The sequence below is a fragment of the Rhinolophus sinicus genome, chromosome 12 (assembly GCF_057876585.1).
Source record: "Rhinolophus sinicus isolate RSI-liver-muscle chromosome 12, RSI-T2T, whole genome shotgun sequence".
In the NCBI taxonomy this organism is placed as follows: Eukaryota; Metazoa; Chordata; class Mammalia; order Chiroptera; family Rhinolophidae; genus Rhinolophus; species Rhinolophus sinicus.
In genome coordinates this window covers 43,969,960-43,996,272 of record NC_142512.1, presented here as the reverse complement: position 1 = coordinate 43,996,272, position 26,313 = coordinate 43,969,960, and the positions used below count along the sequence as shown (strand labels likewise).

The 26,313-nt window shown below is 47.1% G+C and overlaps 1 protein-coding gene and 1 long non-coding RNA gene across 9 annotated transcripts in view; both read right to left on the bottom strand.

Moving 5' to 3' along the window:
- The window catches only part of TLK2 (tousled like kinase 2), a 96,543-nt gene extending 93,345 nt beyond the window's left edge, over positions 1-3,198 (bottom strand). Inside the window, exons 1-2 of one of the 8 annotated variants that reach the window (XM_019733010.3) lie at positions 2,765-3,198; positions 868-953 (exon numbers count right to left, since the gene is read on the bottom strand). In XM_019733010.3, the coding sequence (XP_019588569.1) occupies positions 868-948 (81 nt within the window). In that variant the 5' untranslated portion in view covers positions 949-953; positions 2,765-3,198. Of the gene's footprint in view, positions 1-867; positions 954-2,441; positions 2,694-2,764 lie in introns of those variants that run through there. The other 7 variants (XM_019733009.3, XM_088802315.1, XM_088802314.1 and 4 more) reach the window with 7 other exon arrangements.
- A 14,454-nt stretch (positions 3,199-17,652) lies between these two features.
- On the bottom strand, positions 17,653-25,307 carry LOC141568801 (uncharacterized). The gene is made up of 3 exons (XR_012492013.2): positions 23,446-25,307; positions 18,010-18,070; positions 17,653-17,905 (listed from the first exon to the last, which is right to left on the bottom strand). It is a non-coding gene; the product is annotated as an uncharacterized LOC141568801 (long non-coding RNA).
- Between the last annotated feature and the right edge of the window lie 1,006 nt (positions 25,308-26,313).

Sequence of the window (26,313 nt, the reverse complement as noted above, 5' to 3'; positions counted from 1 at the left end):
GGCACTCAGCATTTGTTGAATGAACAAAAACTATCAAGTTATTCCAGCTCACCAAAATTATGAGACTCATCAAAGCAGCTAGTTTTTTCAACTAACACTTGACAAACATCTTCTTTAAGGAGCTACTAACTAAAACAGGAGACTGACATCTAGGTCACCATGAGAAATAAGATTTCTTGAATAGCACAGAAAGAAATGTATCACATTAAGTCAAATATGCTTTACTTATTGTACTAAAACCATCCTATGAGAGCAGAGGGGTAAAGTAGCAGGTACATAAGGATACACAGAAAGCCCTAACATTGTTTAACACCTGCCTGTTAATGGAGGCTTGATCTTATTTTATGCTCCCAGGACAAAAATAAAAAAAGTGAACAAGAAGGAAAAAATATGAAGAGAAAGAAAGCAGTCTGGGGGTGCAACCTGGAGGAATCTGCTGAATTGCAGATGTGGAGAACTGACAAACTGAAGACACAGAGTTTTCAAACTCTACCATATAACTACCCAAAAAGTCCAGTGTAAGGAAGCTATGCCAATACCTTTCAATGAACAGTTTTCTTCTGAGTGACTGAGGAGTTTTGACAAAATATGGCCTAGACTACACACACCATTAAGCATCCTTACAATAAAATCCATGGGAAACCTCTCCCGAATCAGAGGGGAAAGAGCATATACTCCCATATAGAATACCTTCAAATGTACTGCTAAATGGTTGGAATGACTGGCAGGATTTAAAAGTTCATTGGAACCATAAGCTGAATCTTCTCTCCTACCACCTATCAGTATGGCCCACCCAAACTGCCCTTAATTGATCTTTAAATGTGTTTAAATTAGACTACGAACAGTGTTCACTATCATTTTACTCACCTTACTAACACCAACTCCAGTAAATCTGGCCTCTAGTAATTCTTGCCGTCGTGGGTCCAGGCTATGCAGTTCTTCCATCATTTCTACTGGGAAAAAAAAAAAAAGTAGGTTGTAAGACCATAAAAGCTAAAATGTGAGGAGCCAAGTTTTCCATATAACAAAACTCACAGGAATTATTTCACTGAATGGTCACATACAGGTAAAGCTCAAGTAAATATAGCATACAAGTAAACAACGTGCAGCATCAAATAGTAATACATTTCAAGTTATAAAGCGGCTCAAAAGTCCTCTTCTGAGGGTCACTTATTCTTCTCTAGTTCTGATTTGATTCTAACAGCAAAAAACCTCAAACTTCCAACGCTTCATATAATTTCTGTAAAAGTTGAGAAAGGAGACTAGCTTGAAAAAAATAAAATTCCTTCTATCAACCTCCGAATTTAGCTAAGTACTTTTGGATAGTTCCTTCCCAAACACACAGGAACTAGTTCTTAAACTAAAACTATGAATCATTAATAATAATTTCATTGTACAGTATGAATCAGAAGCTACAAATAACTTCGAAATTAACGCTATTATATAGCTTCTTTCTCTGAAGAGCTCACAGTGGCTCATGAAAAAAGGAATTATTTTAAATTTAATAGCGAACCCATGGTAAAACCATCAACCTGCATTCACTCAGGAAATTAGTACAGTTCCATAACCATCCCTTTACCGAAATCTTTTTCTGACCACTCCCTGGAGCAGTAGGTTTCTCTAGACATCTGCTTTTAGCACTCCTTCCAAGCAGGGAGGGGCAGAAGGACACCATTTTTAAACTCCTTCCATGACCAATTAATGCACAGGCCACTTTCAGCAAATATGTCCATCCTTCGCAAGAGATCAACTTTTGCAGAACCCATTGGAAACCTCTCTGTGGAAAAGGAGCACACAGCATTCCATAGACCCCCTTTGAACATATTATTAAATAGTATAGGAATGATTGCCATGATTTAAAAGTTCACTGAAAACATGAATTAAACATTCTCTTCTGCAATCTAACAACTCCACAATTTCCAGTAACAACCCCTACAAGTCCTCCCGTTTCATTTCCTTCCTGGATTGAGAGCCTGAGGCAAAGAGGAATGAAAGGGTGACAAATTAAAGTTTCACCCACACATACGAGTGCAGGTTAGAGAGGGAATTAGAAAATTCAAGGAAGGGTAGAAAGGCATCTTTTAAAATGGAAAAGAAAGACAGAAAGGAGAATGAGAGTTTCCCTTAAGTGGCCTTCCTCGCGTGTCGCCCTGCCCTAATCGAGGCCGGAATGGCAGAGGTTGCAGCCTCCCTCAAACCCCAGGGTCTCTCGAACATTTCCTAAATCTCCATCCCCCGGCCTGGCTCGGAAAACGACACCCAAGCGTTTATTTCATTTAATGTCAACTCATGTTAAGGAAATACCACTCAGTCTCATTCCAGCGGGGCCTTGGACTGGGATCCTCCCTGTACACCCGAGCCGGGAAGCAGGACCGATGGGGCCTGGTCCCGGCGCCCCTCGCCTCCCGCCGGCTCTAAACTTTCCCCAACTCCAGGCCCACCTGTCACGGAGGGAGGGCGGGCCAGCTCTCGGGGGCGCCCGGGAGACTGCCAGGGCCTCCAGCTGCCCAGGCGCCCCTCTCTCCCTGCCGGCCGCGGGCTCCACTCCCAGGCCGGGGCCGCCTGGGCCTCCCCCATCTTCCGCTCGGCCCCTCGGCGACCCGCAGCCCTCGGGGAGCCCCTCCTGCCTCAGCACCGAGGAGCTGCGGCCCGGCGCCGGCCCCCCGAGTGGGCTCGGTTCGCAGCCTCCTCAGCCGAAGGGGTCCCCAGAACGGTTAATGCCTCAGGCCCGGCGCCCTCCCCCGCCCGGGGCTCAGCCTCTCACCTGCCGCTGTCGCCGCCGCCGCAGCTCCACGTTCCTCCAGGGAGGGGCCCCGACCCGACCCGGCTGCGGACCGCTCTACTCTCCCCCTGGGCAGGCCCGGGGCGGAGCCGGGGCCTCTCCTGAGCGCCGCAACCCCCCGCCCGGGTGGCCGCCGCCGGCGCCGGGCTCCACGAGAGGGCGGGCGGGGGAGGGGGGCCGCGGAGGCCGCAGATCCCCGGGCTCGCGTACAGAGCCAGGCGCCCGACGCGGGCCCGGGCCCGGGCGGCCACGGGGGGCGCGGGACCGGCCTCCTGGCGCCGGACAAAGGCCAAGGGAGGCGCAGGAGGGCCCAGGCCGGGCCGGGAGGTGGGGACCCGCTTGGCTGGGGGCCACTCGGGTGCGGCGCGGAGGGCGGGGGGGTCGGAACCGCTGGTGCCCAGGACCCGCCTCCGGCCCCTTAATCCGGATCGGTTCGGTCCGGATTAGTAGTGATCGGTGTAAACACACTAGTGAAACCGCGTGTTTCCTCGCGAGATTTGCACGGTTGGGAGGCAGGGGGGGTCCTGGGGGGGTGGGGGAAGAGCAGACAGTGGGGGAGGAGGGGGAGGGGACGAGGAAGGTGGGGGTCCCCGCTGCCCCGGGCGCCCCGCCTCCTCCAATCAGCGGCCGGACTGGCGGGCAGGGGTTAACTAGGGGACCCCGCGTTGGTGGAGGAGGCCGCCGCCTCGCCTGGCGGGAGGGCGGGCGGAGCCGGCGGACCGACAGCGACGCGAGGGGAGGTCGGGCCGCCCAGAGATCGGCTCCGGCCGGAGTCCCGGAGCCTCCGCTGCCGTCTTTGTATAACCGGCCCCCGCCCCACGGGAGCAGCCCCGGCCAAGGCGGTTGGGCCGGCGCCCTGGGCTACGGACCGGCGCTGGAGGGGCCTCGCCGCCGGGGCCGGGCGCTTCCCGGATTCGCCTCGCGGAACCCCGCGCCCGCCTAATCCCTCGTCTCCACGAGTTTGGGTGAGAAGTGGGGTGGTTCTGCCCAGGATGGATTCTAGAGGAAGAAAGCCCGTGAGCCGGCGTATCCCGCCCGAACTTCCCCGGGGATGTCCAGTTAGTGAGTTCGCTGTGCCCACCGGTGTTCGCTGGCTCTCACGCCCCGCCACTCTCCAAAGCGATGGTCTTGCTCCCCAAATCCACACTTGCCGCCCTGGAAAACGGACAGCACTTTTCCTCCACAAACCTGGTTGGCAGGGCGTCTCCAGGGACAAAAACGGTGCCCTGGGATCAAAGCTGAGCCCCCACCCCCACCAGGATGTTGCCCTCCAGAAGCCGGGGGAAGCGCTACCCCAAAGGGACTGTCGTCGGGCACCCAGGGGGAGGTTCTATTTCAACCTCTGATTAAAAACACGGCCCTCTTGGGTACTTAGGAGGGACTGAGGGTAAGTGCTAGGATGGAAAAAACAGGCGTGCCCCTCACAATGTCTACTGAGGAACGAAATATGGAAGGGAGTTCTTATGCACAGTAGCTCCTGTAGCAAGGAGGGCTTCCTTTTCCGGCTCCCACTATGATCACCCTGCACCAAAGAAAAAATATTCTCCACCGACTCCTGCAAGGCAGGGCGCTGACTTCCCAACTTTGCAAATACCCAACTTTTTATTTTCCTCTGATGCTTCTTCCTTGATCAGATGTCTGAAGATGACTTAAGGACTACAAGCGAATCACAAGGGAAAAATTCAGACATTGAACAATAGCCTTGAACTTTTCCAGGAGGTCGACAAGTACTTTAAGTGAAGTTTCTGCCTATTTTTCTTCCTTGTTACTTCTTAATTCTTCCACATATTAACAGAACATAAACCTGCTGAAAGGGCAAAGGATGGCCGTTTCCTGTTAGTTGTCCAACCTTCCAAACCCTTGGGCAAAATCAAGCACTGTGGAAAAACTCCATTAAACCAAAAGTCACCTTGCTCTGGATCCAAGCCAGGTTGGGAAGTGCAGCACACGTTTCCAAAGATAACAGTGTTTGAAGGGGAGGGGGAGAGCAAGTTGGAGGCAGAGGGTAGGAGAAAAGGGCAAGGTGAAGGACTATCAAGACAGGAACCAAGAGGTGGATAGTGTACATACGACTTGCCTTCCACTCCGACACAGAAGAAAAGCAAATGAGCCAAGCTCTTTCGTTACAGTGAATGATCAAGAAAGTTAATTCCTTAAAATGACACTGGAATGTCTTCAATGAGGAGAGAAGAGTTGAAGGAAAGAGCACTGAACAGAGTCAGCTGAGTTCCAGCCCAGCTCTCCCACAAACAAGCTGCATGGGCCTATTTCCTAACATTTTCAAGCTTCGCCAACCTCACCTGTGAAGGAGGATTTCCAAAGTCCTTTTCAGTCTGAAAGCCTGTAATTCTGTTTTTAAAATTAATTATTTAAAGTAATCATTGGAACACAGGAAGATGAGATTTTTAGTTTCTCTTTCCTAATGTGTTTTTCTCGGCATTGCAAAGAACTTACACGGTCATATGTCTAGTCACAGTCCCCCTCCAGATTTAACACTCATCCCAATAGGAATGCTCATTGGAATTTAATGTATTTGCTTACCACAAAGATTGGTGCTTCTATTTATAGGCATATGAATGACAATATCAATAGTAAGGAAAAAAACAGACAATAGGGCTCACCTTTCCCAGAGAAAGATGGATAATTTCAAAATAAATTCTGTTGTGAAATGGTTCCTCTTACAAATGTGATTTAACCTTGGGTTCATGAACCAACTTGTTTCAAGTGTTTGATCACATGGCAACTTTGTGACACTCAACTTGTCATGTACTGGCAAATGGTGACCTGCCCCATACAAAGGCCCAATTCCCATCAGCTACAGAAGGCTCAAACATGGGTCCAACTAGAAGATGAGCACATTGGCCATCTGGTCCTTCGTGCCTTTCAGGGAGTGTATGACAACTCCAAGTTCACATTCCCAGAGCGAACCACCTCTGGGAATATGGACACACCTCAGACTAGTTCTGGTGTTCCCCAAGGTGTCCTCTGCAGGTTTCAATAGGTTAATATGCTTTAATATTATATGCTGTGTAATATAGACATTACAATGGTCTTTGGGAAACTCTGGGTTAAAGTGGGATCCTTTATTTCAGTACTAGTCAGAGCCTAAAATGTGTAATGTGCATATGGCAATCTCCAGGAGGGGGACTGGGGTATTCACTGTTTTCCTAATTGATTTTGGAACCACCACCCTGGTTTTTTGTTGATTGGTTTGTTGTCTCAGGGTACTCAAGGGAAAATTGTTCTGAGGAAGACACTGAGGAGAACAAGAGTAGTTTAACCCCTTTTGCTCATTCATGTTTACCACACTAATGATTGTGCAGCATATTCTTGAATGTTTCATCATAGCCACCATCTTTAGCAAAAGATCGTGGCATATGATACTGAGCAGGTTGAGAGTGCTCAGGAATCTTCACTTGCGTGATTGCAGTTTTTCTAAAAGGAGCCTAAGGATAAACTTCCCAGTCAAGGTCCTTGGTTTTAATCCTGGCCCTGCCTCTTACCAGTTGTGTAGGCTTTACGCAAGATAATTAACTTCTCTAAGCCTCGGTTTCTTTATCCATAAAATGGTGTTAAAACCTCACAGGACTGTTGGAGGATTAAATGAGATGATACATCTGCCTGACAGAGTAATTCCTGGATAAATGGTCCCAGACTTCACATTTCTGCCAAGGACTTATACATTTATCATTAGATTCATTTGGTGGCACACAGTTTAACTTCAGAAACCAGGCTGCCGATGGGCTGAGTTCCCTTGGTACTATTTTCTTCAGAACAGAAAAAGGACTTGATGTTTCTTTAATGAAAGCATAGCATTTGTTGGGAGGGGGAAAATAGAGAAAAACAAAAAAGTCGCCCGGTCTGTTTATATTCTTCCCCCACCCCTGAGAACCGAGGGTTGCTAGTGTTAGGAAGAAATAGGAATTTCATGAAGGCAGTATTTCCATTATAAACTCTTGGTGGGGCAATATAGAACATTAGGGTATTTGTGGTCAGACAGAAGTAGGTTCCAATCCCGTCTCTTCATCTTTCAGGTTCCTCATCTGAAAGCTGTGGCCAGCATACCTCACTCCATGAGCGGCTCTAATTAAAATGGAAATAATGATGGGAAATGCCTTGTAACCGGTCCTGACATACGTAGGCATTTAGTCAATGTTATTTCCTCTCTCCTCCCTATTCCTAACATAATGGAAAAGTGTTTGGTTGCCATGAAAGTGCAGTACCGATTTTAAAAATTCAGCTCTTGGCCTTTGGAAGATGCTGTGCCAATCACTCTCATATCTTTGTTTTTCATATCCTCCTGCTGCCCAACTTGCTTCAGAAACTCTTCTTGAGCAAGTCTCCTTGACACAGTTTGCTTTCTTTATCAAGTCGTGCGTTCAGCCCCAAAGCCCACTGAAGCTGGAACAATCGTCTTGTTCTCCTGGAGAGTACCACCCTTTTCTAATTTCCTCTTCCAACTCCCTCCCCAAACGTTACTTCTTTTTAATAGTTGTCTTTTTCCTGCATTGTGTGCTCCTTATTTCCAGCAGCTGAAATGTAAAATGGACAAATAGAGGGGCCAAGGAGAATAAATGCCCCTCCCCTTGGCTATTGAATCCTCCATATTGGTCTTGCTGAGAAAGAAAACTTCAAGGTAGAAAACAACAGCAAATACACTGTATTTGTGGAAACTGGCAAAGTATATTATTAAAATCTCAGTTTTCCGTTGACTTTTCATATTAAGCAGCAGTAATCAACCTTCAGATACACTGACCCAGGCCAGGAAGGAAAGGGGGCTTGAGCCTCTTGCTCACAAAGAGGATCACCCATGGGGAACAGGAGCTTGGGGATGGTCAGCCCAGAAAGGCAAGTCAGAAGATGGTTGTGTTTTTATATAACCTCAGACACGTGGAAATAATTAAAATTCTGATTTTGGTGTCCATAAATAAAGTTTCATTAGGACACAGCCATGCTAATTCCTTTATATATTGTCTGTGGCTGCTTTTGTGCTCCAGTGGCAGGATTCAGTAACTCCGACAGGCCAGCAAAGTCTAAACTATTTCCTATCTGGCCTTTTACAGAACAAGTTTGTGGACCTGCTCTAGGCCAGAACTTCTCAAATTGTAACAGGCGCATGTATCCCTTAGGTATCTCGTTAAAATGCATGTTCTGATTTAGTAAGTCAGGTGGGGCCTGACATTCTGCATTTCCAACATCTAGGTGATGCTGCTTCTGGGCTGCAGACCACACTGTGTACCAAGGCTCTGAAAGGCTTGTCTGTCACATCAGTGGTATTTTTGGTGAATGATTCCTAAGTAAACAAATGTTAGAAAATATGAAAAGTTGGAGTGTAACCCATGATAATAACCTCAAGCGGATTTTCCACGTTTCCTCCCATTGTTTTGGCATCACATGACAGCCTGAATGGCTGTGGAAATGGATTTGCATGTCTGAGCCTAGGGGGTTGCGGCCCCAACACTCCTGTGATATGGTGCTTCCTCGTACTGTCCCCAAACTTACTGGAGGGGCCTTCTTGGTCCTGGTATTGCCGAATTTGGGAAAGAAGTCTGAGTTCACCTTATCCAGATTATTCCTGATTTTTTCCAACTTCAGGCAAGTCCTCTCTCAGCTCTTCCTTCAGTAACCAGTGCTTCTGAGAGTGACAAGTCCTTGGAGAAGCAGCCTTGGTTCAAATCCCAGCCTTCTCGGTACATGTTCTGAGACCTAGGGACACGTGACATCTGGTGCCTTGATCTCTTTATCTGGGCAGTAAAGGGCATACTGCCTAATTCTTGGCTGGTGCCTCCAAACAGAAAGCATCTCAAAACTTACACCCAAAACCTGCTCCCTCCACCAGCTGACTCATTTTAGCAAATGTCAATCCCATTCTTTCATTACTTAGACCAAAAGCCTTGGGATTATCCTCTCGGTCCACTCCAGCCTTACCGCCTTCTCCTGCCCCAGGGCCTTTGTCCCTACTACACCTCTACCTGGAATACTCCTAGCCGGCATGACGACATATTATTACATCGCATGGAGTACGTCCTACCTTCCGTGTACGTGTGATAATGATACGGAGCTGGCAAGTAGCTGCCTCTCCACGACAGTGAGAAGAACCTCCAGGCCCGTTCAAGAGAGAGCCATGCCAGGCTTTTGAGTAGGAGGAAATGAGGAGGGCGATTTAAAAAGAGCAGAGCCCAGACCCAAATCCTTGTGCTTGTGTGCGTGCTAATGGGAGAAACAGACAGGAGACACATAATTCCATGTCAGAGGTAATGAGTGCCATGGAGAAACAGAAACAGAAAGCAGGGGACGTGGCTGGAGTGCTAGGCCCCCAGTGGCGGTCTTTATAGGAAGTTCCGTCAGGGACAGCTGTTCTCTGATAATGTGACATCTGAGCAGGTGTCTACATGAAATAAAGGTGCAAACCCTGTCACCGTCTGGGGGAAGAGCCTTCCAGGCAGAACAGTGAGTGAAAATGCCCTAGGGCCAGAACTCACAGGGTTTGCAGCAGGCAGACTGTCAGGCAAAACTACAGCGGCCTTGGCCTTCTGGGCTGCACGATAGAGTGAGAAGGCTGCCTGCTGCTAAGCCCCGCACACAAGGAGACCACGATTTCACCGCAGTTTTGCTGTAATAGGTACTTTATGCTGTAGTGAGTTTCAGTGTCTTGAGACTGTGTTTAATGCCTAATCCCAAAGGACAGGGATTATAACAAAAAGCACTTATTGAGCATTTATGGGGCGGGCACTGGAATAAGAGCATGTTCATTATCACGTTTAATCCTTTCAACGTTGAGGGAAGCCCACCTTACAGGTGAGGAGGAGAAAGTGGAGAGGAGGGATGGAATCTCCAGTCACCGCTCACAGGCAGCTGAAAGGGAATTCTCCTAAAGACGGTCTGGTTCCAGCGTGGGGGCTGCTTGCCCCCTGCTCTGCTGGGGTTTCGGCCATATGAGGTGCACGGAGCACTCATTTCTGTGCCCCCTTCTCTCACCCCATTCAAACTCTTCACTTCCAAGGCACCACTGGTAGATGTTAGTTGGCCTAGAAGAATTCTGCATTTTTAACCCATTTGCTTGTTTCAGATTTAATCTTTTCTAGGCCTTCCAAAGTAGATCCAATAGTCTTATCAATAAGCTCCCATTTTTCAGCCCCACTTCCCCTTCGGCTATTTTATCTTTTGACCTGAGTCCTTAAGGCTTTCTCTAGGTGCCACTTGCTCCTTTTAGTTTGGTTCAATTAACTCTTTCTTTCATCTTGTTCTGGCTTCTTGCTTCACTACCCCCTATTTATTGTGTTCTCCCACTTCCCTACCTGGCAGTTAGTTTCTGCTTCCTTTGAAGGTTTAGGCATGGGCAGTTGGTTAGTTACTTAGGTAAGATTCTTATCAAATTCACCATCAGCCAAAATCTGCTTCTCAGTTCTTCAGGTCCCCCGTGCCCCAGAGTTAATCGAACTCGGGAAGAATGTAATCAAAATACTGAGAGAATGGTACACAATCCAGGACCCCAATTTGTTCATTTTAAAAGGAGAACATGACTGCCGTGTAGCAACATTTCACCAGACTCTCCTCATGGGACAGCTACTCAGGAAGGCAAACCACAACCAGAATGTTCCTTGGGGAACAAGGAGAAAGAGTGGGATAATCTTAATGGCTCCACTGTGTCAAGCTATATTCAGCTGCTGTTCCTAATTCCTTGAAATAGGGCCATCCCTCATGGAATCACACCAAAGCCCTGCTTTTTAGTCTCCCCTCTCTTAGATGCTGGGTAGGCAGATCGTGCCTCTTCTGCAACCACCAGGAATGTATAGGCTTACATTTTCTTAGAAATTTAGATCACGCATTTTTAGCCAGCCCTGCTTCTTTGTGGGTAGCTGATGGCATCCATCACTCTGGAGTCTTTCAAGTTTTGCAGGTATCTTGCCTAGGCCTCAGGTTTTAGACTCTGCTTTAACATGCATTAGCCTAAGACTTTAGGAAAGTTAATTCAACTTCCTCATCTATCAAACTGAGAGCTAACATCTGTCCTCCATCCAAGGTTGCGCTAAGGATTTAACCAGTTAATACAGTCAAGTCTTTTAAAAAGTATCATGCAAGTGCAAGATGAAATTACTTCCAAGGCAAGGTCTCCCTAAAACAACTGTTGGAACAGGGAAAGAGAGGATGACATTGCAGCCATGGTCTGCACCCTGGATTGCCTGTCTACACAGCAGCCCAGCGTCCGTTAGCAGTGGGAGTGTAGTTCCACCTCGTTCAAGAACCACTGACTGCCCTAAGAATACTATCTCCAGGTGAAGCCACCCACAGACTAAGGATTGTGCTCCCCTGGTGTCCCTGGCCTCTTTCCTAAGGCCAGATCTGGTTGCAGAGTAAATGTGATGCTGTGAAAGGAATAGAAGACACAGAGTCCCAAGTCCTCTGCCACGCATTCTGGGTGAGGCTCAGCCAAGTATCACTCACTCACCTGAGCTCCGGCTGCCCCATCGATAAAATGGGGCTTCTCATAGGAGAAGCTTCTCCGCAGAGCTGCTTTGAGGATGGGATGTTGGTAACCTAGGTTAAGATTAGCGTAGTGTCTAACATGTAGAAGACACTCCAAGGTGCTTGTTTAAAAATAATACAAATGTTAGGTCATGGGCATTGATTTGGCTGGTGAGAGAAAGCAGTTTATCATTAGTCTTCTCAAAATGTACGCTTTCTTCCGAGGTTTTCACTTCTGCCTGACATACCACACTCTTGTTTGTTAAGAATATTTTTTGTCTTCCTAGTCTAACAAAATATTTGGAAGTCAAAATAGAAAACTGGGCGGGGGGGCTTTCTTGGTCACTGTTTGAGCCACCCAGACAGCAGTGTTTTAGCCTCTAGGTTTCTTAAGTGGTAGCAGGGCAAGACTTCACTTTTGTTCTGACTTCTAGTCCCCAGCCTCAATGTGGTAAGGATACCACATATTAGTAACAGGCTCCCCAATCTGATTATAAACTTGGCATCTTTCCTGTCCTGCTCATTCTTGGGACTCTGTGTCAGAGCAGGAAATACGCTGAAAGGTTCTTCTGTCCCCTCACAGGAACACCGGACCCACCGAACCACCAAGTTCTTCTTCTCTGGGGCACCCTGATTCATACCCCCACAATGACAGCCCACGAGTGGGACAGAAGGACCTGCAGCCTGTGGTGTTGGTATGTGGCACCAATGCAGGGTTTGCATGGCCTCAACTGGCGTTCGCCTCATGCAGGTGAGAGCTGGTCCTACGTCCTTGTGGGTTCCACATCTCCTGCCTTCCCCTTACTGTGCTCCCCCCCACAGGCCTAGACACCACCGCATGCAGCCTGAGGTGAGCTCTCCAGTGCCTGCGGACCCATCTCTTTCACTGGAAACAGTATGAAAAGTGGATGTGTTGCAATAAATCCCTGTGAGGGGCCTCGTGGTCCATCAGGGGAGTTTCTGCCTTAGAACTGGGAAAGCAGAGGCGGTGGGTGTGGGGTAAAGAGCCTGACTGGAGCACAAGGCTGATGTAGGATCCAGCCCAAGCTCTACTCTGCTGAGCTCTGGGCACTTGGGCTAGTTACTTCATCTTCCCAGCCTCAGCTTCCTCACCTGTAAAATGGGGATACAATACCCATCTTTCAGGGTGGAGTTAGGCCATCTAAAGCATCAAGCAAGTGCTTAACTGAACAGGCAGTCAATAATGGAGCGGGGAGGGGGGCTTCCTGGAATAATGACTTCTCTTGCTCATTTGAAAAAATCCACCTTCCTAATTGTATTGACTAATACGTATTTATCATGAATCAAACTTTCTGTTTAGGGTTTTTAGGAAGTCCAAACTGGGCTGAGTTCCAGCACCTGGCTGACTGAAGCGTAGCTGTCTGAAGCTATCGCAGCACCAGCCACAGAGGTGGGATCCAAGGCAGCAGGAGATCTGTCCCTTCCCAATCCCCACCTTTTTTGGGGGGTGGGGGGTGGGGCAGCAATGTTTTTCTATAAAGGGTGAGATAGTAAATATTTTAGGTTTTGTGGGCCATACTGCCTGTTACACGTACTCAACTCCGCTGCCATGGCAGGAAAGTGGCCACAGACAATGTGTAAATGAATGACTATGGCTGTGCTCAGATTAAACTGTTTGCAAAACGAGGCTGCTGGTTGCGGGGGAGTGTGCTGAGCCTGCATGAGTCTCAAACTTTACCATCATCAGAATGACCTGGGCGTTTCCTCAAATGCAGTGCTGGGCCTCACCCCCAGAGTTCCTGACAACTTCCCAATGAGGGAACCCCTGAGAACCACTGAAGCCTTTCTCACCCCGCTTCTTCCTCTGTACACCTAAAACACTTTATTCCTACTGTGAATAGGGCATTTATTATGTCCTGTTATGGTTAGTGGTTGGTGTGTGGGTCTCCGGGATCCATAATCACCTTCCTATCCTAGCGCCTGACGATAGCAATTGTTGGTCACCAACTGAACTCAGGGAGGATTCTGCCCTGCTCCTTGGGGGGCATTTCTCTGTGGAACTCTGAGCTCCCTGGGCCTAGCCCTGCCACCGAGAAGCGGAAAAGGGACTTTGTCCCTCTGCCTGTCCAGAAACAGACTAGGAGAGGAAACGAAACATTCCCTGCTCACACTAGACCTTGAACTTGGACTGTTTCCTAAGGAAATAAAACAAGCGTAGGTTGGGGGTTTGGTTTGTTTAATTTTGTTACTTTTTGCTTCTAAATAAACTATTTTACTTTGTGATGTGTGAGTAGGTAGGGTTAAACCCAGATAGCTGTCTACCATGGAAAACCACTATTTCTGAGTTTCAGAGACTCAGAAGGCATTTAAAATGACCTGCAGTCAGGGCCTTTTCTCAGATCTGACAGAATCAAGTTTGGTCCTGATAACAAGGAATGATATTTGAGTCCTCTCCCCATCTTGCGTGGCATGAGCTGCAGTGACTCCTGGGTCCACCTCCCTCTTTTGGAACTTACTGCCCACCGCCTGGGTTTTATCTTGAGGCTGCTCTGCAAGGAGAGCCAGGTGCAGACTCACACATGCTGCCTTGCCCTCTTTGCTGGTGGGCACAGAGGAGGCACTGGCAGGAGCTGGCCAGAGACAGGGGGCCACTTAGTCATGGGCTGGCTGCAAACTGCAGGTGTAACAAATCCCACCCAGGCCTGTCTGATAGAAGCTTACACAGGAATTCCTTTTATCTGTGAAGTTTCAAGACCATCCCTACCTAACCTTCCATGCCTCCCTCTCTCCTGTTCAAAATAGCAGACAAAGCCAGGAGTAGGGACTTCCTCCCCTCCCCATCTTGGGCTGTGTGAACACTGCCCAAGGTCCAGACATCTGCGGCTCATCTAGACTGTTGTGCAGAGACCCACGACCCAGTAACCTGGAGTATGGAAGATAGCCCAGCAAAAGAGCAGGACTGACCCCAGAATGGCTTAGAACTCCTTCTGATATTCCCTGTCCCCGCCACCTCGTTACCCCTACCTGCCAATCAGTTTTGCATCAATAAACTGTATGTTTTCGGGCTTTGCTAGATGAATGAAAGGAGAACGGCGGAAGACTGATCTCTGACCTTGGCACGTAAACAGCCCATGGCTTGCACTTGACAGTTAATAAAGGAAAGGCCCAGCAATTCTCTGATGCCTTTTTGCCTTAATTAGATTGAGCATTCATAAGCTATAGGGAAATCTTCAATTTGAAGAGGAAGACTCCACAAGATAGGAATTTCCACTCATTCAACCAAACTGTCAGTTCCTCAGTCAGTACTCATGACATTTGTCAAGCATGTGATTACCAGTGGTCAGCTGGGTGCTAACCCCTTTCAAGTCAAGAGAATGCAAGGACTCCCAAAATCCACACCGTGCTCTTCTGGAAGACAGTGTCCAGCCAAGCAGTTCAAGAGCACAAGCTTTTGGTTCAGATAAACGTGAACTTGAATCCTGATTCTGCTGGGTGACCTTTGGCAAGTTATTAAACTTCTCTGCTTTCAGTTTCCTCTTGGGGTTAATGATACTACCAACCGCCAAGGGTTGTTTTCAAGACTAAGTGAGACTCTGCGAAAAGCATTCAGCACAGAGCCAGGCGCTCAGCAGGCACGTCCCAGCATGGTGCCCTTGCCTCACCAGGCCAGCTCTCAGGGACTGACAGGCAACTTCCCTTCCCCTGGCACCCTGCCAGGCACTGGGGAGCCGATGACACCCTCGGTCTCTGCCTTCAACGATATTAAAAACCTGCTGTTGACAATGCCCTTAGTTTCTTCATCTATAAAATGGGGGTAGCGGTGACAGTCCCTAAGAGGATCTGGAAAGAGCATTCGCACAGAAGCCTGAAAACACCCCTTGCCTGGGGAAAGGACTACGGGGATATTAGATTCCCGTAGCAGCCTATGGCTTGTCATAAGATGCCACAGCAGCCCTGCGGGCTGTCTTTAATAATAGATATTTTTAAATTCCTGAACCCACTTCATGCTATATTTGCTCCCACACGGAGGTTTACTCAGTGTTAATCACATTAATGTGCTGTTTCATTTCACGCTGTGCGATGCCAACTTCAGCGAGAGCCAGGAGAGAGCAGAATTTACTCTCCAAGAGACCTCATACTGCGTTCATTCAAAAAGAGCCTGGAGGCATCACAGAACCCCAGCGACCTCCAGACCACCGCCTCACGCCCTCAGGGGGGCCCTGAAGCCTGAAGCAGCCGGCCTTTCAAGTGTCTCTCTGTATATATTGGCTTTTACCTCAATTAGAAACCTCTTAGGCAAGTGTCTAGTTCTTACTAGCTATCTTTAATTCTTAAACAACCCAAACGCACGCTATTCAGTCAAAGCCTCCCTATCAGGTGTCGAAAAGGGACCCTGAGTGTACAGGAGTTTGGAGGGTCCTTTGAGAGCTGCCAGTTCAACCCCCTCATGTTACAGATGGAAAAACTGAGGCCCAGAGGTATAAAGACTTAAATTTTTCCTCTGTTGGCTCCTTCTTTACGCTGATGAATACTCTTTATTAGGATCTTAAACGCAAAAAACCAAACTTGCCAGTTTTTTCTTGGCCCTGTGTCCCAATCTACTTGCCCTCCTGGCCCTTGTCAGGAGAGAACCTCAGACCCTACTTCGTGAGGAAAACAGAAGTCATCAGACAGGAACATTCACCACCAGTGACCCCGTGTCCCAGCACAACACCTTGGCACCCTCCCACCCCCCAAAGGCTGCCTTCCATGTGCTGGGTGCCACTGCCTGCCTGCCCCCCTCACTCCTTTCTGACGTCACTAATTTCTCCTTTTCCGCGGAAACATTCCTGTCAAGATACACATATGCTCTCATTGTTACAAATTTTGTATGGACTTGTTGGGGTTACCACTTTGTGAGGTATGTCAATGTCTGATCATTATGTTGTTTTGTACACCTGCAACTCATAATAATAAAAAATATTGTATAAAACCCTCCCTTGATCTCACATTCCCCTCCAGCTCCTTGCTGTAGCATTTCTCTCCTTGAAAACTATGCTGCTTCCACTTAGTCACTAATTTATTTCTTTCCCAATTCTTTTAGGAAAAATTTAAGCCTACAGCAAAGTTAAAAAAATTACTAAAATACCGTCCACCTAGATTTTCCAATTAGCATTTTGCCACATTTGCTTTCCCTCTCTCTCTGATAGATAATATACATAATATAAATGTATATTATACATTTATAATATACACATCCACACAGAGGTCTTGATGTCTTCCTTCCTTTCCCATCTCAGTAACAGTATCACCAGTATCACCATTACCCACCATCTGTCCTGAGTCCACTCTTCCTTCTCCACACAACCCCCCCCCCCCACCGCCAGGGCCTGTCTGGACTCCACTTCCTCCATCTTCATGGCCACTGCTGAAGTCGGATCCACCATTAGCTGCCCGGAGACCAAGGAGCCCCCAGACTGCTCTTCACCCTTGCCCCATCCCCACAGTCATGTCCCAGAAGCACTAATATTAGAAAATGTAACCCATGTCGGGTCACTCCCTCTCTTAAAACCCTCCAACAGCTTCTCATTGTTGAGAAAACCTCCCAACACAGCAGGGCTTATGTGGCCCTCATCCACCGTTCTTTCTGGTGACCCCATACTGGCCTCCCCTTAGCTCCTTGAATGCTGAGGCTTCCCCCCTCGAAGGTTGGTTTGTACTGGCTTTTGCCGCTGCCTGCAATGCTCTTACCCTGGGACTCAGTGGCTGTCCTCTCCTCGGCCTTCATGGCTGCCCTCTCAGCAATGTACTGGGAAGCGCTCTGATTGGCTTAGCTGGTGTCACATGCAGACCCCTGTCCAATCATCTGTGGCCAGAGAGTGGGTCACTGGGCAGAAACATGGCTGCCAAGAGCTGCTCTGGTTCCCTCAGGGACTGGAGGTTGGGGGGGAAGGGATGGGTGATGGACCCCCACAAGCTGTCTTTACACCTCTGCTCAGTCTTCAGTGCACTGGCCTCTTAGCAGTACACAACCTATTGGGAACTGCGCCTTTATTTATTTATTACTTTTTTCAATAAAAGGTTCATTCTTATTTTTCCAATAAAAGGTTGTTTGTTTGTTACTCATTACTCTCCCTCCTCCATACCTTCAAAGTTCTTCTTCCTTCTCTTGATTGAAGCCCTACTTATGGCATCAACATTCCCCCATGATTAAAGCCAGAAATTTCAAGGTTATTCTCAGTTTCTCTCACCTCCTGCCTCCCTCATCTCATACCCATCACCAATCCCATCCACTGTATGGGTGAAGTGTGGCCGACCCTGCTCTTACCTTTCTCTCCTCACCTCCATAGCGTTGGTTCATCCTGTGTTGTTGGAACTAGCGGAACCTTCTTCTCACTGTCCTCTCTGCTCTGGTCTCTATCACTCCCACCCACCCACATGCCCCTTTATCCCCTGTGATTCTCTCTGTCCCAACTGCTGTCAGAGGTAACTTAGATGTCCCTGAGATTATTCTGTTGCCCTTTCTTCAGTTTCTCTACTGGTCTTCTGCTGCCTACAGGATAAAGCCCCAACTCTACAGCATGGCATGTGAGACCTCCACCATCTGTCTGAAGGAACCGACTGGAAGACAATTTAATTCTCACGGGATGCTCGGAGAACGGCTCCACGCACTGTCCTTCTGGAACAGCGGTGATCCTGTCCATTTGCTGTCCTTCCCTGTAAATGGGTCTTTGTGAAATTCTGTTCCCTTGGCCAGACACCATCCCATCCCATCCACCTGGAAAAACTCTTCATCCTCCAAGACCCTGCCCGAGGGTTACCTGATCTGTGACATCCTCTCCAAGAAGTCCTGCGCTTCCGTGCTCTAGGAAAATGCTAGTCCTAGCAAGAAACATATAAATAGAAATTATTTCCACAAAAATAAATGTAAAATGGCTGGATTTAGTTCCTTGATGCCCTGAATGCCACCATTCCAAACTCCTCACCCACTGATATTTCCCCCAGTTAGACTGCCCTGCATGCACTCAGAAAGGATAGAGGCTTTACACAATTCTTCCCACACATATGGTTCCCTGAGACAGTGAGAGTTGGGCAGATGGGAAAAGTGGAGTGAAGGGTTCATCCACATCTACCTCCATCAATTCTGCCCCTCCATCTGGGAGGCTGATGCCCAATGAGGGCCTGGCCACTCTGTGACTATCATGGCCCTGGGCACTTATACTTTCATGGGCTCTTTCCTCCATTAAAAAAAAAAAATCTATCTGTTTATCTATCTATCTATCTATCTATCTATCTATCTATCTATCTATCTACCTATCTATCTATCATCTATGTATCTAAAAGGTATGGTGTTTCCCAGAAAATAAGACCTAGCCAATCAACTCTAATACGTCTTTTGGAGCAAAAATTAATATAAGACCTGGTCTTATTTTACTATAAGACCGGTCTTATCTAACATAATATAATATAAGACCGGGTCTTATATTAATTTTTGCTCCAAAAGACGCATTAGAGCTGATTGTCTGACTAGGTCTTATTTTCGGGAAAACAGGGTAGCTAGTTTTTTTTACAATCTTGGTATAAAAACATACACAATCTAAGCTGCCTTCATTATCACATATTCATGACTGTCATATTCATTTTTTTATTTTGGATTTATAATAAAATAAATTTAAAACATTTTGGGGGCTCCTAAAGATATTGTGGGCCCCAGACACTGCACCACAATGGAGAAATGTGCCCTGTGCCTAATGGAGAAGCTGACCCTGACTGAGGGCAAAGTTCATTGAAAGCCCAAAGAGCTGACCTCCTCTTCACTGCTCTTTGAGACCTTAGAGGAGAAATGTAGATTAGTGCTTTCTGCTACCATCTTACCAAGACTCACTCAATAACACATGTTGAGTCTTTTCAGGCAAAAATTGCCAAGGTACATACCATTGATACATCTGCTCAATACACAATGGATAACAAAAGTGTGTATTACACAAACGAGCCTTGTAAATACATAATAGCCCAGAGAGGTTGGCGTTTGATGCTGTTCTTTGCAAGAAGTTAGGATTGAGTTATGGGGCCACTAGCACTACTGAATTATTATTAATGTTTACATTCAATTTATATGTAGTTAAGGACACTGAGAATCAGAGGAATTTAGTAACTGGGCCAAGATGACACAGAGGACAAATGAAATGGTGACTCCAGAATTTCAACCCCAGTCTGTACCCTTACAAGCAGCTTTGGACAGACTGAGTTTGAGGTACCCAAGGGCCTTCCAGGGAGCGAGATGTCCAGGAGGTACTTAGATAAACTAGTTCAAGGCTTAAGTGAGACCCTTAGCTCATGACATAGATTTGGAAATTATCTGAGTACAACTGGCATTTAAAGATTCAAAAAGGATCAGCTCATTCATTCCTTTGCAGTCTCTCGGTACCATCGGGCCCAAGCCAGAGGGCTTCCCTAGAATAGTTTCTGTACCTTTCAACCATCCAGATCCGGCCTCCCTCTTTGGGAAGCTGGGTAGCTTTGCTCCCTTGCTGGCTCTCACTCCCTACTCTTTCCCAGGTATGCCTGGCTTCTGAGAAACATTTAGACATAACTTTCTGTTCACAGACCCTGGCTACCAGGCTTAGAATTTCAGCTTCGGCCCCACCATTTCTCGCTGGATTAGATGACAGAACTTGACTTTCCTTACTTTGATGCCAGATGATCTCTATGGACCCAGCTCCTGGGTGACAGTCTATGACTCACCCATCCAGTAAATATTTATTGAGCACCTTCTATGTGCTAGACACCATTACAAGTACTGAGGATACAACTGTGTATAAAGTAAACAAAGTCCTGACCCCAAGGGGCTTATAGTCTAGAGACAGGAGGCAGATACTAAACAAAAAAATCTGCTATGTGTCTGAGGAAGAGAAAGCTGCATAAAGTAGAATGACTGTGGGCCTGGAAAGGGTTCTGAGGAATAGTGGCCATACTGGGGAAGGGTGTGAGTAGGGAAGGACTCTTGGTGGGGGAGGGCGGTTCAAGCTGAGACTCTCATGAGGAGAAGGTACTGGCCATGAGAAAATGGGGTGTATGTGGGGCCTTTCCAGCAGGAGCGTCAGTCCTGAGGTTGTCTGGGCTTGGGTGTCTGAAAAGCCCGCCTGATGGGAGAGCGAATGACTTGGAAAGTCAGGAAGAGCCAAAGGTGGGCTGGGGGTCCTATCCTGCATGAGAAGGTCCAATCCAAGGCCGCCAAGGGTTAGCTGACAAGGTGAGAAGTGAAAAATAAAAGTCAAGAGAAGATGCTCTTTCCTAAGGAAGGAGGAGGGAGGAAGGGGCAAGAAAGAAGCAGCAGCAGGACTAGCTACACAATTTGCGGGGTCCTCTTCTTAAAAAATTATTAACAATTTCAAGAGAGCAACAGCAGAGCACCAAAATTAGCGTGGGCCTTTCTGAGCATCTGGCGCTGTGTGACTGAACAGGACACACAGCCCATGATGCTGGCCCTGGGCCTGGTGGGGTCCCTCAGGAAGATGAGGCAGCCGAATCGAGGTCCTCCCTTCACCGCAGGCTGAGCTGAGCCTCAAAGGCAGGGTCCCACCACAGGGGACAGGTGGTGGATTAAAATTTTCTACTTTGATGAAAATGTTGCAATTGGACAATGTCGCAAAACCAACACAATTTATGTAGCTTTTTTTGTGGACTTTAGATAGTTGTGTTACACTTCTGATAGTTGCAGTGTTTTCTTTTTCCTTGGGAGATTGCAAGGTGGTGGGGGGTGAGGGAGGGTAAGGGGTGTGGGCAGGAGCCAGTGCCGTCTCTCCTCTTCCCTCTCTCCCCCAGGGCAGCAACAGGGTAAACCTCTGAGCAGGCGTAATGTTTTGTCTTCTGGGCAGACAGAGTTGGTTGGAGTCAAGAATGTTTAAACCCGTACATTACGTCAAATATCATTTATATCAAACCACCCCTCCTTAATCTTAAGCTAATTACTTTACGTTTAACACAGAGTGTCTGACCGTGGTAAATCATTTACCCTCCTGAGCCTCAGATTTCCTCATCTGTAAAATGGAGATAATTATACTTCACAGGGGCGCTGAGAGGATGAAATATGTGAAAAGCTTTTTACAGAGTATTAAGGTTTAAACAAATACCCGTTGTACCACAGGTCTGCTCAGCAGCTGCCCGGTTGGTGCGGGGAGCTCGGGACAGCCATGGATTGGCAGAAGCCTCTCTTGGTGCCATCTGACTCCTGGGCTCTGGTGTATTCTTAACAATCAACTTCTGATCTTACTTCAGCTTCTCAAGCAGCTTCCTTTCCTGGGGAGATCCCCTCGGCTTGTCAGTTACATCTCAGATCACAGGCCAACAATCCTGGTTTACATACCAGACTCCTGTGAGTTGGGCTGGCTTCGTCATTTTAATAGTCCCTAGAACCGAGAAGAATCCAGACTCTGGCTGCACTTGAGGGTCAGTAGGAGGCAAGCGATCATTCTGACTCATTTCTTAATACATAGCGCACTGGGTAATACTCTTACGAAGGCGTGTATTTATGATGCAGTGGTCCCCACGCTCGAGGGTGGAGAGTGTGGGAGTCTACCATGATTCTCACTCAGGCCTTGGCAGTGACTGTTCCTTCTGCCTAGAAGGCCTTTCCCCCAGACATCCCATGAGGGGTGTCGCCTCCTCCAGACCTTCTCTGTCCACCTCATCCCAGAGGGTCTTCTACCCTGTTCCCCATCCCCTCTCTATGCTTCCTGTCCTGCTCAATTCGTTCTGGCACATGCCCACCTGATATATGTTCTGTGGGTTTGTTGTTGGGCTCTCCCCATCCAAATGTTACCTCTGAGAGGTCTGTGACTCTGTTCTGTTCACTGCTGTTGCCAGGCCTATGGCTCAGAGCATTTGGCTGGCAATGGAATCCAGCTAGAACTTACAGCATTCTTTTGTTTTCATTGGATTTGTTTTTTAAAATACCTTCTGTTCATGACAAGTGATACTATTTTACATTTATAGCAGTAATATGGTTTCCTTTAAAAATACATTTAAGAATGCAAATAATTTTAAAAGATCAAGGAAATAATGGTGATACTTGGATGTTGCTAAAGATGAACTGGGGCTGTAAGAAAAGTGGTCAGGCTGGCAGGAGCCGGCTCATGGATGTTCATGACACCTGGTCCGGCTCTGTGGGCCTAACTTCCTTTCCATAAAGCTCTATGCTTCTCACTTCCTGCCCCCCTGCCTTAAATACCCTGCATCTTAGCACACAAGCCAGAACGTGCACGTGGCTTGCTGGGTCTGCACACGCTAGTGGTGCTGGGTTGCAGCCCATTTTTTCTTTTTCTTTTTCCCAAATAAATCCTTTTTGGTGACGGAATATCTAGTTGATATGAGTGTTCAGTTGACAACGTCAATATTTGGGAAGATGAAACAAAACTAGTGCTCTGTGGATGCCTTTTGGGGACTCTCCCTGGCCGGTAAACCCATTCTGGGAACTGCTTACATCACACGTAAATGTGTACATGCACACACACATGCACGCGCACACACACACACACACACACACACACAACACGCCGCTATTACTGAACTGTTAAGCCTCCAGAGCTAGGTTCCTGTTCCCTCCTACAAGTGGATGGCAGAGTAGACAGAAGGGCTTTAGAGAGCCGAGGGCAGTGGTGGTGAGTACCCACTTCCGAGGGCTCTTCTAAGGCCTCTGCACATTTCTGCCCTCGTGGTCCACGACACACTGTCTCCTTCTGCCTCGTTTTCTCATTTAAGCCAGATTGAGCTGCTGATCCTGGCAACCATAGCCCTACACACTGTGGTCTTCTGCAGTTCAAGACAAACTGTGTCAAGAGGTGTCCCAGGAGGCGGGGGAATATTGCGCAGGGCAGGAAGAAGCTATTTAGTCACTCAGTTCTCACTCATGGTGACCCAGCCATGGGCAGGCGCTGTGCTGCTGTGCTAAGTGTTGAGGATACAAAGTACCCCCGCCCCCAAGGAACTCTTCATTTAGTGGGTGTCAGCCTTCATCATCCAATCAATACACGTTGAGTAATGGGAAGCAAGGTTGAAGAGGGTGCGGGGGGCGTTGAGATATGTCAGGGCGTTCTCCAGTCCTGACCATCCCCTGGGAGGTGTTTCTCCAACATGCTATTACTGATTCATGTGTAAAGTACAGCTCTTTCTAAGGGTATTTTAAGTTTTAATGGAGAATTCCCAACTCAAAGAAAGGAAGGTGGGGAATGAATGAACGAATGCAATTTAGGGCTCACCTCAGGGTGAAGATGCCACGCTTGAGCTTTTGGACAAGGCTTCTGGTTACTGTGTCTCAGGGTCCCCCACTGGAGCATGGGATCAGATTGTGGCTATCTGTCCTGTTACTTGGTCACACAGTCTAGTCCATAGACTATGGTGCAGAGACAATGTCCAATCTTGAACCTAGAAATTAATTGAAATAATGTACCATTTCCATGTTTTTACTTGTGAAATTCACCATCAGCACTTCTTCCATTTCTCAAATCATAACCTGCGCACCAAATTAAGAAACACACAAAAATCTGTAATGCATCGATGCAGCCGGGCTCTGAAAATAGCAGCTGCAGCCACAAACCAAAGAACAGGCCTTTGTGAACATAGTGAAAGACGCTGTTTGTCCTGTGCTCATCTTTTAAGCCACAGATAGAGCTCCCCGCTATTACTAAAGTAGTATCCTTAAGCAAAGAGAGGAATCAATTAGGGGAAAGTAGGATGTCTTAGTCCATTAGATTTTCCTTTTCCTACTAAGGTTACAAGGCCCTAATTTTCCAACCAGAGACCTTATGAATTTACATGAAGGCAGGTAGCAGACCCATTGCAAAATAAAGATTTGACAGCATTAGCAGAGGCCAGGCTCAAGATGAAGCACACAAAATCGGAGATGGGCCCCTTCTGTGGTGTAAGGACCCTTGCTCCCTGCGTGCTGTGTTACCCTGGGGCCCACCTTCAGGAACACAGATCCACTCCAATAGCTCCAGTGCATTTGCTTCAAACTAAACTGGGCCTCATTTTTCAAACAACACTGAATTGATCTCCTCAGACAAATTAACACTACTTAGGAAGATCAGTCAGTTTCAGAAACACTTCTCTATTAGACTCGAATCTAAACCACACAACTTCCTGAGCAGTTTCACACGTGGAGCTCCCTTCCCAGCCAATGCAGCACTTTTTTTTTTTTTTTTTTTGTATTAAAAATATCAAGAGATACCATTCGGAGTCAGACCGATAGTCTAGACAGTCTATATTTTTTTGAGTGGCACCAAGGTCATGCTTTAATCTACCCTGACCACATTTAATTGTCCTCTGTCCATCATTAGCAATGCTAAGGCTGAAAAAGTATGCAAAATCCCTTAGGGAGTTCAAGTTAGCCTGACAGATAAAAAAGTCAGAGCTTAGCAGATGGCAAAGAAACGGGAACAGGGGGCAGGAAGAGGCTCATCTTTTTTTCACCTAAGCCCAAAGCCCAAGTCAGGTGCCAGGAAGATGGAATAAAAACTGTTCCTGTTGCTTTGAAAGTCTCGGAGATGCAAAGAAGGTCTTCAGTGGACCACTTGAGTTAATGTGTCTGTTCATTTCAAAAGACAAATGAAATACCATTCCAGTGACTCATTCTTTTCCTTTTAAATAAATTCAGTACAATGGAAAAGATGGCAGCTCCCTTCCTCCTTTCCTCCTACCTTTTAAAACTCATTAGGTGTAGCCAAGCTCAGTAGTTGCTAGCAGAGGGGTAGAGGGATGGATGGTGGTGACCCCATGGGGTTACTGGACTCAGGGCAGAGTGAGGATGGTATTTGTATGAGGGAGTGGTGGCAACAGTGGCTTGGAATGGGGTGCAGAGCCCAAGAGGGGTGAGGACATCCGTGTGTGAATGGTGGCAAAAGAATGGCTATGTGTGAGGGAATTGGCCCAATATAATAAGGATCATAGGAGTTGGGATTATTGGAAAAGGGAACTTCAAGTGCAGAGAGAGAATCAAAACTAGAATAAATCCTGTAGTGTTGGATTGGAATCAAATGTATTAATCTGATGTTTTTCAATATATCTAAGTATAGAAATACAGATATAAGTGTGTGTATATATTACTATATACATAGATATATATCCCTCAGCTCCATCTGCTTCGGGGGCCTGGGAACAGGAACACCCCGATAGCAAAGGTTTCTAAATACCTTTCTCCACCAAGAGACCAGAACTCCTTGGGGAAAATGGCTGATTCAGACTGGGGCAGAAAAAGTACAAGGTGGGCCTGGATCAATTTGTTTGAAGTGCTCAAAGAACAATGGGTCGCAGCAGTACTGGAAGGGGTTCCCACTGGGCAAATCTGAATACAAGCATCAAAATGACAGTATACAATCACTGAATAAAAATGAAACTCACAAGTCCATATTAAGTAAATGAAGGAGAGAAGAAAGCCTTCCTTATGGAATGCCAACCAATACATGTAGGAGTGGTGGGATTAGAAAACACTATGTGGCTACCATCACAGGAGTAATTCATGAAGTCAAGAAACAGCAAGGGGTAAAGATTGATGAGGAACGGGATATTTATAGTCTCAAAGTACAACTCGACAAAATATTAATAACTTTTCAGTGGAGAATCCCAGCAGACACCTCAATTACATGATCACGGTCAACATCACCAATAATGGGGTAATTCAAAAGCATGTATCCCAATTGGAAGCAATGGGAGAAGCACAACACGACTTACGACTTCCTACCAAGAAAAGAACTTGAACCCAATCATGAGGAAACATCAACAAACCTAATTTGAGGGGCAGTCTGCAAAATATACTGTAATCTTCAAATGTCAAGATCAAGCAAACAAGCCTGGAACAGATACTTAAGAGGAAAGGAGAGAGTGAGGGGACAGTGTTGAAGAATAGTGTTGAGACATCATCAAAATGGCGGCATGAAGGACATGGCGCACTATGACCTAGGTGAACTGTTAACAGAGGAGAAGCCCGCCTTCCAGGGAATCCCCCCATTGTGTGAGAAGCTGGAATAGTGCAGAGAAAATATAACACTACAGCGTGAGAAAAAAAGACTGTAGATGGAGAGAAAATAAAACATTCTACAAACATATACCGGAAAACAAAAGAAAGACCT